The sequence below is a fragment of the Stylophora pistillata genome, chromosome 3, assembly GCF_964205215.1.
Source record: "Stylophora pistillata chromosome 3, jaStyPist1.2, whole genome shotgun sequence".
NCBI lineage: Eukaryota > Metazoa > Cnidaria > Anthozoa > Scleractinia > Pocilloporidae > Stylophora > Stylophora pistillata.
In genome coordinates, this window is record NC_142521.1 from 18,943,926 (window position 1) to 18,955,000 (window position 11,075).

Consider the following 11,075-nt stretch of genomic DNA (forward strand, 5'->3'; position numbering starts at 1 on the left):
GTTCTTAGAAAATAATCTTCAGAACGGTAATTTTTCCATGAGAAGGTCATCTATGAGGGCTAAAATCAATGAAAACCGAGTCATTATTGGTGCAAATGTGTTTACATATCATTAAGTACGCGACAAGATACGGGCGAGATAGCCGTATTTTCAAAACACGTTTGACAAGTGAAGTACGGTTGACTGGTTCTGTTCTAAAAAAAGATCACTTTTGCTAGCTGTTTTTAATTTTATGTGTAGCCTAACCGCATAGTTAATATTTATAAGAATCTCTTGATTTGAGATAAGACCGCAAGGAAAGATTTTGCGGCGAGAGTGGGACCTCTCTGCCTTTTTCACGAAGGCTGGAGTTATTTTCAACTTGCGGTTTTCGAAAACAGTGTTCACCTTCGTAGTTATTACAAGAGGAACAAGGGGTAGATTTTGAACTTGAAAGATTTACACGAGATTTCAAATGACAATCCAATCAGATCGGCCGGATTTTAAAGCAGTCGCAGATGTTTTAAGATCAAGGTTTTACTGATTCTGGTCACACCACAGATCAACTGAATTTACCATGGTGGAAAGCATTTTTGGAGGGAAAACTTCCTACGCACTAGATTGCCACGAAAGGAATGTTTTTCAGCCGCGACTAGCGGAAAGACGGCTTTCCATACAATCGACACATTTGAACACCATCTCCGAAACTGGCGACGATTGTCCGCCGTCCAACTACGCGGCTAGCATTGAAGAAAACACAGCAAATGACGCGCCAACCTTTTACCGTCGACCTAGGACAATGTCCTTACCAGCGATCTACAGGGACGGCTCGTATTTAAGAATTAAGAGCTGCTCGAATACATTGAGCCCTTGTAAGCGCAGATATTCGGAGCCAAGTGGTATCGCGACGCAACATATTATTCATCGCTTATCACTGCGTTCGAGTGACAGCAGTGAAAGTGAAAATGGCTTTTGCAAAAGACCTTCGATTAACAGCTTGGAGGCAAGGTGTTTAGTCCACGAGAGCAGTCTTGCGGATGTAATAGCGCTTCGACGTCACTCTGATCCGATGTGTTACACGAGAGAAAACGTGGATCGATTAGGAGTTTCAAGAGAACGACGGGGTAAGTCGACAGGTAAGGACTCAATCACATGCCTCAAAGTGAAAAACTTATCAGACAGTGTCAAATCCAAAACGAGAATTGATAATGAACAGACTGGCCAACATGTGAGACGGCGAAAGTCTTCGCTCGTCCCTGTACCTTTTCACTCGGCGCAACATAAGACAAAAGAGGCTCAATGTAAGACATCAAACGGCCGTCCTTTATCCTTCCCTCCCAGCAAAAGAAGCTACAATAGACAAAGTAGTCTACCAGAGTTAAAAGCAACCGCATATTTAAACAAACAGCGTAAAGCTGCAAAGGGAAGCGACAGTACTGCTGCCAACGCCGATGAATATCTTGTAAACGAAGAACTATTAGAACTGGACTCTGACGAATCAAAGGATGACAAATATACCGCAAATGCAGATATCTTGGTCCAATGGATGAAATTTTTCGGCTGATCGTTTGAAATGCTCTACACGCAGGGCCGTGAAACAAAACTATTATTAAAACTAACAGATGACAATAAATGGTTTTTTACTTTCTCTTTTTTAACCGTTCATTCAGATCAAAATCCACTGAAGACGATGTATTGTTTGTTTTCAAATAATAATTAGAACTGAGAAAAGTATTTCCGACCTACTCATTGTTTTGTTTGCCTAAGAAATTTGAACTTTATCTGAGTGGCCTTTTGGAAGCAAGAGATCGGAAGTTGTCTTAATTATGCTTTGGTGCTAACGACCGAAGGACAAGAAGAAGGAGAAGAACCGAATTGTTAAATTATTACTAATCGCTGATGCAAATTCAAGAGAGCAATTTTACGACGCCCGGCAGAAATCTTTCTTTGTTTAACAAGAACTGAAAGAGCTCAGAAGAATTGCTTCCTTAGCGCTTTCTTATCGCATTATAAACCACAAACAACTTCAAAACGTTCACCAAATACGCTGACTCATCAACCTCCAAACTCCATCATTTTCAATCTTTATACCAAGCTATGGACGCAAATTTCAAAGGAGTTTTAACATCATGAATTCAGTAGAGACAAATGAATGGAAAGGGTCGAAAGCATTTACTGATACGCCGTATCACTTAAGTTTTCAGAAACGCGAAGCTGCGAAGACACCTTCAAATGCTGCTATAAACCATGCAAATTTGACCGAAAAAGGTTAAAGGCAGAATATTTATAACACCTTACGAGAATATCTTGAAGAGAAACAGCTGCCAGAAAAAAAAAATTAAATACAGGAAAATTTACATTCTAGAAGAAAATAAAGTTATCACAAACATAAAGGGCACATTTCGATATTATTTTCATTTTCTATGTCGGAAACCGTGTTATGAGTTTCTTTTAAGATGCTTTTAAAACATTATTCCACAGTTTGAATTAAATAGGATCTTTATCGCTGCTGCCACTGACGTTTTTTGCATACAAAAAGATGACTTTCAATTATTAAGTTTTAGATAACCATCGATTTGGGGCAAATTAGCGATTGGCTGTCAAAACGAAATTATGTTTATAGTTACTATTTGGCACGCAGTGCTAAAAAGCTGTAAAACCTTCCTTTCCCTGTTGGAAATCGCACGATCAAAACAAAGTAATGAAAGCCCCAGCAGGCTTTATTCAATGTTCAACTCGTTATTAGTAAAAATAAAAATTTGCCTTTGTAACAAGACAGAGACATTCGCGCCTTTATATAGTTTCTTTTATTAGTGTTTTATGATTTCTCGGGTCAAAGCAGTTTCGCCCTCATTGTGAAGATCTCTTCTTAGTGAACAAAAGTTAATTTTATGGTTTTGTTCCCAGTTAATCATTCGCAACACTAGTTGAAAGGCTAAATGTAAAATTTCACAGCACGACAACAAGAGCAGAAAGAACACTTCAATCACACTTTCCACAATACTTGCAGGTTATTCTGACATGGGTTATCTACGCTCACATTTGGAAATGAATGAATCTATATCAGACCTCCACAACAAACAATAAAAAAAACTTGGGTAGAAACAAATCAATATTGAATATCTTTTCATTGTTTTTAATTAAAATTGAGACACCACAGATTTAATTTTTTTTTTTTTTTCAACCCCAAACTCACTTTCGAATGTTTTACGATTACCTAAGTTGTGCTGGTTTCATTTTCAAGAAAACTTATTTTCTCCTTATTCTAACTATTAAATTAAGTTTTAATTTTTCCCCTGGGTTTCCGTACGTTTGCTCGGCACCGTATTAACGCTATTAACCGAACACCATATTTGCTGAGTTTATTTGCAGATTTGTACTGATTGAAAATTTCGAGAAAACATACTTAACTGAAACCATATTAACATCAAAAGAATGTATGTATGCGACAAAATGACTTTGATAACAAAGATATCCAGGATAATTTGCAATTTTGCGTGATTCTATCCTCTCCAAGCAGTACACCTGTAATATAGCGGTGGCATAATGGTTTAAATTAAGTTCTGGGAAAAGAAAATTGTAATTCCTAAATTTCTTCCTAGATTTTGGAAACTATTTGTAAACGATACAATTCGAAAAACAGACTCACAAAGACAAAAAACGACATCAGTGAAAAATAAACAAACAGACAAACTGAGACAATCAACTGAAAAGAATAAAAAAGTAAGATGAGAATCTTTTCAGGTGGCTATAGTTATAAATTGGTGGCCTGTGTAGAACATCAGCAATTATGTATTTTCTGCCTTTAAGAGCACACACAACCCACAATTCCTCTATTCGCTCCGACGAAGGGCTAGCGCTCGAAACGTCAGCTTTTGTAATCGTTACGGTGGCCAATTTACCATTTCAACTTTGTTGATATATCCAAATTATTTCGTTACCCCCACCGAAGCAGCTCCAAACAGTTTCTTTCGAAACTATCAGCCTTTATTCATATGTATTGTAAGACATGATACAATTCAATGAGGACTGACGGCTCAGTTCGTATACAACTTCAATCCGCGACCGCCTCGAGCCCATGGGTGCCTTCTGCGGAAGACATGTGATGCTGTCGAAACAAAATGTATAACTTGTAAAACAATCTTTTTACTTAGCAAGAAATTTATATCGGGCCCCTTTCGAAAGAAAATTGGAAAAGCAAGAGACGTTGGATTGGAATTAGCTTGGAGAGCAAAAAGCAGTCAGTTTTAGAATGCTAATTAATAAAATGGTAACAGGAATGAAGAGTCCTTTTCCCTACAAAATCGTGAAAAATTTCAGGTATGTTCTAAGAACTGTGCTGGCTGATCCGGCTAAATGAGCAGCTGGCGAAAATGTCAATTCCGCAAAGCCACACCACAATATTCAAATGTCAACTCACCAGGAAAACGCACGTGAAGTCTTACTTCCGAAGTGTCGACCTTCAGTAAGAGTAGCAGTCTCGAAGATGTCAAGGTTAATCACGTAAATAAGCACCTGCTCCTCCATCAGACTAATCACCTTAGATCTGCTGCAGAGAAATTAGTATATACTGGCGCTTCGGTGTATCAATTTCCGCTGTCTCTCAACGTTTCGTCTGGGTGTGTGTGCGTGTGTTTTTTTTTTATGGTATTATAGTTAGGGAAGAGAATGATCTCCTAACCTGTTCACGTGATGAGGCGCCCACTGTATCTTCATGAAGCCTTTTGCATAATTTCAGGCGTATCTTAATAATCGATTCATTGTAATCTCTTTTTTTTCTATCTATTTTTTTGTTTGTTTTTGTTTTTTTTTTTTTTCACCTGTTATCTCCCCAAAAACACTCCCATACCTGACTATTTCTCCTCAGAACAAGCTAGTCTCCTGCAGAAAAGAAATGGACTCGTCATGTGTTCCATGTTTCTTCTCTTTCTTTCGCAAATGAACAAAGAAAACAAAAGCAACGACAAAAATAAATTCTACAACAAAAAGAAGAACACTACCTTTCGACTTATTAAGAATGACCCTTCATTGACTTTAGCAATGAAATTTCTCTGTTATCGTTATTTTGTTTAATGAATTTTCCTTATTCGTCCAGTCCACTGCGTAAGTGTTTTTACAACTGGCAATTGTAAATAAGCAAAGTTTGTTCCCGTTTCTTACCTTGTGCGGAACGTTCTTACGGTGGGCCGTAAGGGACATCAAAACCCAACCGTTTATTTTGAGATATATTCATAACGGTTTTCAATGATTTTTTTGTTGCTGTTTTTTCCTCAAAACCATATTTTCTTTTTCTTTCTTTTTTTTTTTTTCTTTCTTTTTTTTTTTTGAAAACCCAGGTTTTTTTTTCCAAAACCCAGATTTTTTTTTTCAAAATCCAGCTTTTTTCCAAAACCCAGCTTTTTCTTTCAAAACTCAGCTTTTTTCCAAAACTTTTTTTTTTACCTCAAAAACCCCAGATTTTTTTCCTAAACTCAGATTTTTTTTGGACCAAAACCCAGGTATTTTTCCCGAAACTCAAGGTTTTGTTCTAAGTTTGACTGTCAATTTTTGGGGATAAAAAAACCCTGGTTTTTGGAAAAAAAAACCTGGGTTTTGAAAAAAAACCAGAGTTTAAAGAAAAAAAAAAAAAGAAAGAAAAGATGGTTTTTGAGAAAAAAAAACAGCAACAAAAAATCATTGAAAACAGTTATGAATATATCTCAAAATAAACGGTTGGGTTTTGATGTCCCTTACGGACCACGGTATTCACTAGATGATTGTAATATTAATAATTCCACTCAAGTTTTGGGTTTCAACCAAATCTTTCATAACCGGAAGTAAAAAATCGACATAAGGCCGCAAGGCACGCTAGTTAGCATTAGGACATTAGTTGCTTTTCCGAGAAAACAACCCTATATCGATCGTACATCTAAACACTGTTATATTTTGCGTCAGGCTAGGTAAAGCGATTTTCAAATGGCCGAAACTAACCTTCCAACACGGCTCCAAGTAGGTGAGAAAAGAGTGATTATCGAAGAACAACTTGGTAAAGGCGCTTTTGGTGTTGTCTACAAAGTGAAAGAAGAGGGAAAGTCAAACGTATACGCTATGAAAGATATCCTATGTTTGAATAGTTCAGACTTTCAAAATACCATCCGCGAGGCTGAAACACTTCGCAGCATCTCTCATGAAAATGTTATTGCTATCGTGAGTGGAGGCGAGGTTTGCGATAGACAGTGTCAGTTCCACATGTTGCTTTTGATCGAGTATTGCCCCGGCGGAAGCTTGAATGTTCGCCTTGCTCAATCAAGCAGCGACCAGTTGAATCGAAAGTGGATGAAACAAATTGCAAGTGCTCTTCGCTTCCTTCACGAGAAAGGAATAGTCCACCGTGACCTCAAACCAGACAACGTTCTTCTCACTAGCTCTAATAATGTTAAAGTGGCAGACTTTGGACTGGCAAGACAATATATGGCACTCAAGAACGAGGATCCCTTTAATTTCTTTGCATACTACAAAACGTACTACATGAACACATTTGCTGGAACTCCGTTCTGGATAGCTCCTGAAGTATTCAGAGGCCACTACACTGAAAAAGCCGATGTATTCTCACTTGAAGTGATCTTCTTTACAATTCTGGAGAGGATGTACGTCACTTTTGGAGGAACGAAATTTTATGGCGCCTTCGTCAAAACTCCAGATGAAGAAATGGTTGGTCTTGGATATGCCATGGAAAACTGTCGTGCAGCAAAAGTCAAGTTCTCTCCTGAAAAGCAAGGATCGGGAACCCAACGAAGAATCACCCTTGATGCCTTATCCTATGACCCGAAAAGCCGCCCAACTGCTGGGGAAGTTTACGAAAAAATCATAGCTGCTGAAGCGAGCGTTAGGCTGGGGCAAAACAACGCACAACAAGCCTCTGTGTGTTGCTAATAGACTGCTTGCGGCTCTAACTTCCCTCTTGTGATTCTATCCTAAAAATCCCAAATGGTTTGTTCTCTTCGAGATTACAAATTACACAGGACGTTGTTGGTAAGAAAATACGTAATTTGCCAGCTTTTTTTTTATTATCATCAAATTGATTGTCCATACTGATCCTACTCGTTGTCCGAGATTTTGCAGATGAAAGTAAGAACTTCAATTCCAGCGGCTAACATTCTTTTTAATTATAATCTTTAATTTAAAATATAGACTATCTATTGAACGGTAGGCCATAGTAATTTAAACGACCTCACTTGCATCAAGAGTTCGAGTTACTGAAGTTAGTTTCATTTCCATAGCTTGACCCTAAACATGGTCGAACATGCACCAGTTTTAACATCCACCATGGTAATAATTTGAGACCCTATAGAATGTCGTTCAAACATGGGAACTTTCAAACCGTTTATCAAGTTCATTTTCGGTGTCTTTTTCTGAACGACACAAAGTAGACACAGAGCAAAACATTGAATACCCTCATTTAGCTGAGCCAGCAAATAGAACTGAGTGTTTATAACGCTTAACCTGTATGTGTATTTTATTTTTTTCCTTTACTCCAGTTCTTCAATTTCGGTGTCTTTTTCTGAACGACACAAAGTAGACACAGAGCAAAACATTGAATACCCTCATTTAGCTGAGCCAGCAAATAGAACTGAGTGTTTATAACGCTTAACCTGTATGTGTATTTATCTCTATCTGGTATAGAGTTAATAAGTTATCTCTGAGAAAAAAGTTAGGTCTTAGTTCCAAGTAATCAGAGAGGAGAAGAGAAGGGCACATCTAGAATATTAATGTTGTGCCCTTGTTATGATAAAAAATACTCGCTAAAAGAAATGTCGTAATAGGAGAGCAGAACGAATGTAAAAGAGACATGTATATACAGTCAGTATTGAGCTAAATAGTAGTTTAAAGGTACCTCTTTAAATATTTTTTCAAATTGGTGTCTTCCTCTAATTACTAGAGGAATACTATTCCAGAAATATCTAACAATAATTGACGGGCAAAATCTCTTCAGGTTCGCGCGATATGATGGTATTGCCAGTTGATTTAAAGATAAACTGCGAATCATGTAGTTCAGATACCAATGAAGGCACGTCATTTTAATTCTGATAAATTTGTTCTGTAACTTAATAACTTTTAGGTGAGGGAGCGCTATAATTATAACCCCATTGTGTATAATTTAAACTACTTGTAAGTGTTGCAGTTGAAAATTTATAACGTCAACTCAGTTGTTAAAACCAAATTATCATGTTGTACCCCGCATCAAGCAGTAACACAATTTCTTTAGAAACTTACCCCCTTCTAAACATAGTTATTTACAACTTGTTACGACTGTACTATTTTAACATGATTGAACCTAAAGTAAAAGGTGAGGTTATAACTTTGAACAATGCTGACAATTAGTAGCTTAAGCTTTACACCCTTCAACCTCGTTCCCAGGGCTTTTCCCTTTCTGAATATTTTGGCGGGCGGGAAAATATTCAAAAAGGGAAAAGCCCTGGGAACGAGGTTGTACACCCTCGAGATTCTTCATTGTCTGATTTGCTGCCAACCTGGTCAGTTTTATTCGTGAACATGCATTGTATTTTAATCTAATTATTATTTACTTTTCATTGAACGATTAAATTTAAAGTAGCCTTACTAGTTACTAGTTTATTTTCACTTACACTTCCCTTGTTACTCATGAGAATTCCGCGCTCCGATTTCTTTCTCTATTTCTTTAACTAGCTCAAAACTACCAACTCTCTAATAATGTTTAGTTACTTATTCGGTACTTAGGTCAGACTTGGACTAAAGAGTTTACTTTCAAGTATACACTCTATCAACTGTAACTTATTTATGTTTGCCTTAACTTCTATCTGCGTTAGGCAAAGCCTGAAGTGGTAATCGCTTCCCTGATATCGATTCAATTATTCGAAAACACTTTATTCGTTACGTACCTTCTCAATAAAAATTGAAGTAGAAACCATTTGTATCCCTACATTCAATTAAGGGAAGGGCCCATATTCATTGCCCAGGGGGGGGGGGGGGGGGTGTGTTCCTGGTTACCAGTAATAGCGCGTATACACTTTAAGATCCTATTATTAACTTTTAAAGCCATCCACGGCCTCGCACCCGCATATATTAGCAATCTTTTAGTTATCAAACGCAAGTCCTTGTACAATCTTACATCTAACCTTTTCCCGTCGACCTAGGACAATGTCCTTACCAGCGATCTATAGGGACGCCTCGTATTTAAGAATTAAGAGCTGCTCGAATACATTGAGCCCTTGTAAGCGCAGATATTCGGAGCCAAGTGGAATCGCGACGCAACATATTATTCATCGCTAATCACTGCGTTCGAGTGACAGCAGTGAAAGTGAAAATGGCTTTTGCAAAAGACCTTCGATTAACAGCTTGGAGGCAAGGTGATTAGTCCACGAGAGCTGTCTTAAGGATGTAATAGCGCTTCGACGTCACTCTGATCATAGTTAGTAGAGGAGACTGGTTATGAAAGTCGGCGAGCTTCAAAGACCGATGTCTTTGTTTTGATTTTTGCCTTGTCACGTGATCGCGACAGTGCACATTTATCAAATGATCATGGCGTCCGTCGAGTAGTTTCTTGTTAGTTGTGCGATATGTGTTAGGTTTCTCCGTAATTTTCATCAGTATATGGTTGTCGTTTTGCAAGAAATATAAAAGTTATGCCAGGGGCTAATTGCTCAGTATTTGGCTGTGGTTCGTGCAGAAGAACTAAGGGAATTGGTATTTGGAAGTTGCCTGTGGCAAAAGACGAAGCTCATGGAACATGGCGAGACGAATGGCTTGGTGAGATAAAAAAGACAAGAGAAATGGATCAGAACTTCAGGGAACAGTTGAAGAGCGATAGAATATATACCTGTGAGAAACATTTTGCGCCCGAAGATATCGAAATATGTAAGTACATATCTGTATTTTCTTGTTAAATTTTCGGATTTGCTTCGAGTTAGTTTTCACCGATCAGTGTTGCTGCTGTTTGAAGTTCGTTCTGAAAGTGGATATGGTTTTAGGTTTGACTATTTCATCTTTTCTTTGATAGATCAATCTGCGAAAATGACTAAAAAGAAGCCCAAATTTGGAGCTTTGCCGAAGCTGAACATGCCTAAGAAAAGCCATGAAAGCAGCAAGCCTTCACCACGTCCTGAACGTTCGGTTGTAAAATGTAACGAGGGGCCTTTACCACACAGCTACTACAAGGGATTTTCAGAGCTCTGCCAACGAGTTAAAAGCCTAAAAAGTCTTGGTGATTGGAGCCTGAAGATCTTTGAGGACAAAATTGTGCTGAAGAAAACCGTGCATCCGTACGTTCTGCCACGTTTGGAAATTATTATGGATGACAGTCTTGGCTTTACTGTGAAAGTTTTTTGTTCCTATTTACCTGAAGATCATCCTTTGTACCTGGACTATCGTAGAACAGTTCGAAATATTACTGTATCTAACTTAATAAGGCAACTGGAGGGATACAGGTTGTGTGATGGAGTCTCTATAATGGAACTTAATGGGAAATTGTATCATCATGTTATACCATTGAGTCATGACACATTTGGAGAAGAAGAGGAGCAGCAGTTCCCACATAAGGGATTTTGGAGAGCAAAAGGCTGTTTTCTCTTGTGTCAGCAACATGTTGTCTGCTGTGAATGTGACGAATTCATGAGCTGTTCAGAAAATGCAAGAAAATCAAAAGAAAGTCGGTCAGCAAAGCCTGCACATGTGAAAGCACCAGTTTCCCAGACAGACCCAGAGCGTATAAAGTTGACTTTACAGGGGCAAAGACTGAGGTGCGCTGAACTTGAGCAGCAGTTGAATGACATGAAAGCGGAATTGCAAAAGTCCAATATTGAGATTGACCATGAACTAAGTGATGACTTTGCAAGAATTATTGGCTCAGCAAAACAAGTTACCCCTTTCATGAATCTCTTCTGGCAGGAACAAAAAAAGCTGTTCTCAAGAAGCAGCACAGGAGTACGCTACCATCCCATGATCATCCGGTTTTGCCTCTCTTTGGCAGCTAAATCTCCTTCAACCTATGAGGAACTAAGAAATAGTGGAGTTTTAGTGCTTCCTAGTCAAAGGCGACTTAAAGACTATCGGAATGCCATTAAGCCAGATAGGGGCTTTCA

The 11,075-nt window shown here is 38.2% G+C and overlaps 2 protein-coding genes and 1 pseudogene across 3 annotated transcripts in view; all 3 read left to right on the forward strand.

Moving 5' to 3' along the window:
* The first annotated feature begins 171 nt into the window (after positions 1-171).
* On the forward strand, positions 172-2,755 carry LOC111333508 (uncharacterized). Its single transcript, XM_022939102.2, has one exon. The coding sequence runs from the start codon at positions 557-559 to the stop codon at positions 1,541-1,543; it is 987 nt and encodes a 328-aa protein (XP_022794837.2). The 5' UTR covers positions 172-556; the 3' UTR covers positions 1,544-2,755.
* Positions 2,756-5,831: 3,076 nt separating this feature from the next.
* Positions 5,832-8,905, forward strand: LOC111333485 (serine/threonine-protein kinase pdik1l-like). Its single transcript, XM_022939066.2, has one exon. The coding sequence runs from the start codon at positions 5,935-5,937 to the stop codon at positions 6,889-6,891; it is 957 nt and encodes a 318-aa protein (XP_022794801.2). The 5' UTR covers positions 5,832-5,934; the 3' UTR covers positions 6,892-8,905.
* A 586-nt stretch (positions 8,906-9,491) lies between these two features.
* The window catches only part of LOC148734884 (uncharacterized), a 3,261-nt pseudogene continuing 1,677 nt past the window's right edge, over positions 9,492-11,075 (forward strand). The window contains exons 1-2 of the transcript XR_015998505.1: positions 9,492-9,852; positions 9,995-11,075. The exon at positions 9,995-11,075 is cut by the window's right edge and continues 893 nt beyond it. The product of XR_015998505.1 is annotated as an uncharacterized LOC148734884 (transcript). The remainder of the gene's footprint in view (positions 9,853-9,994) is intronic.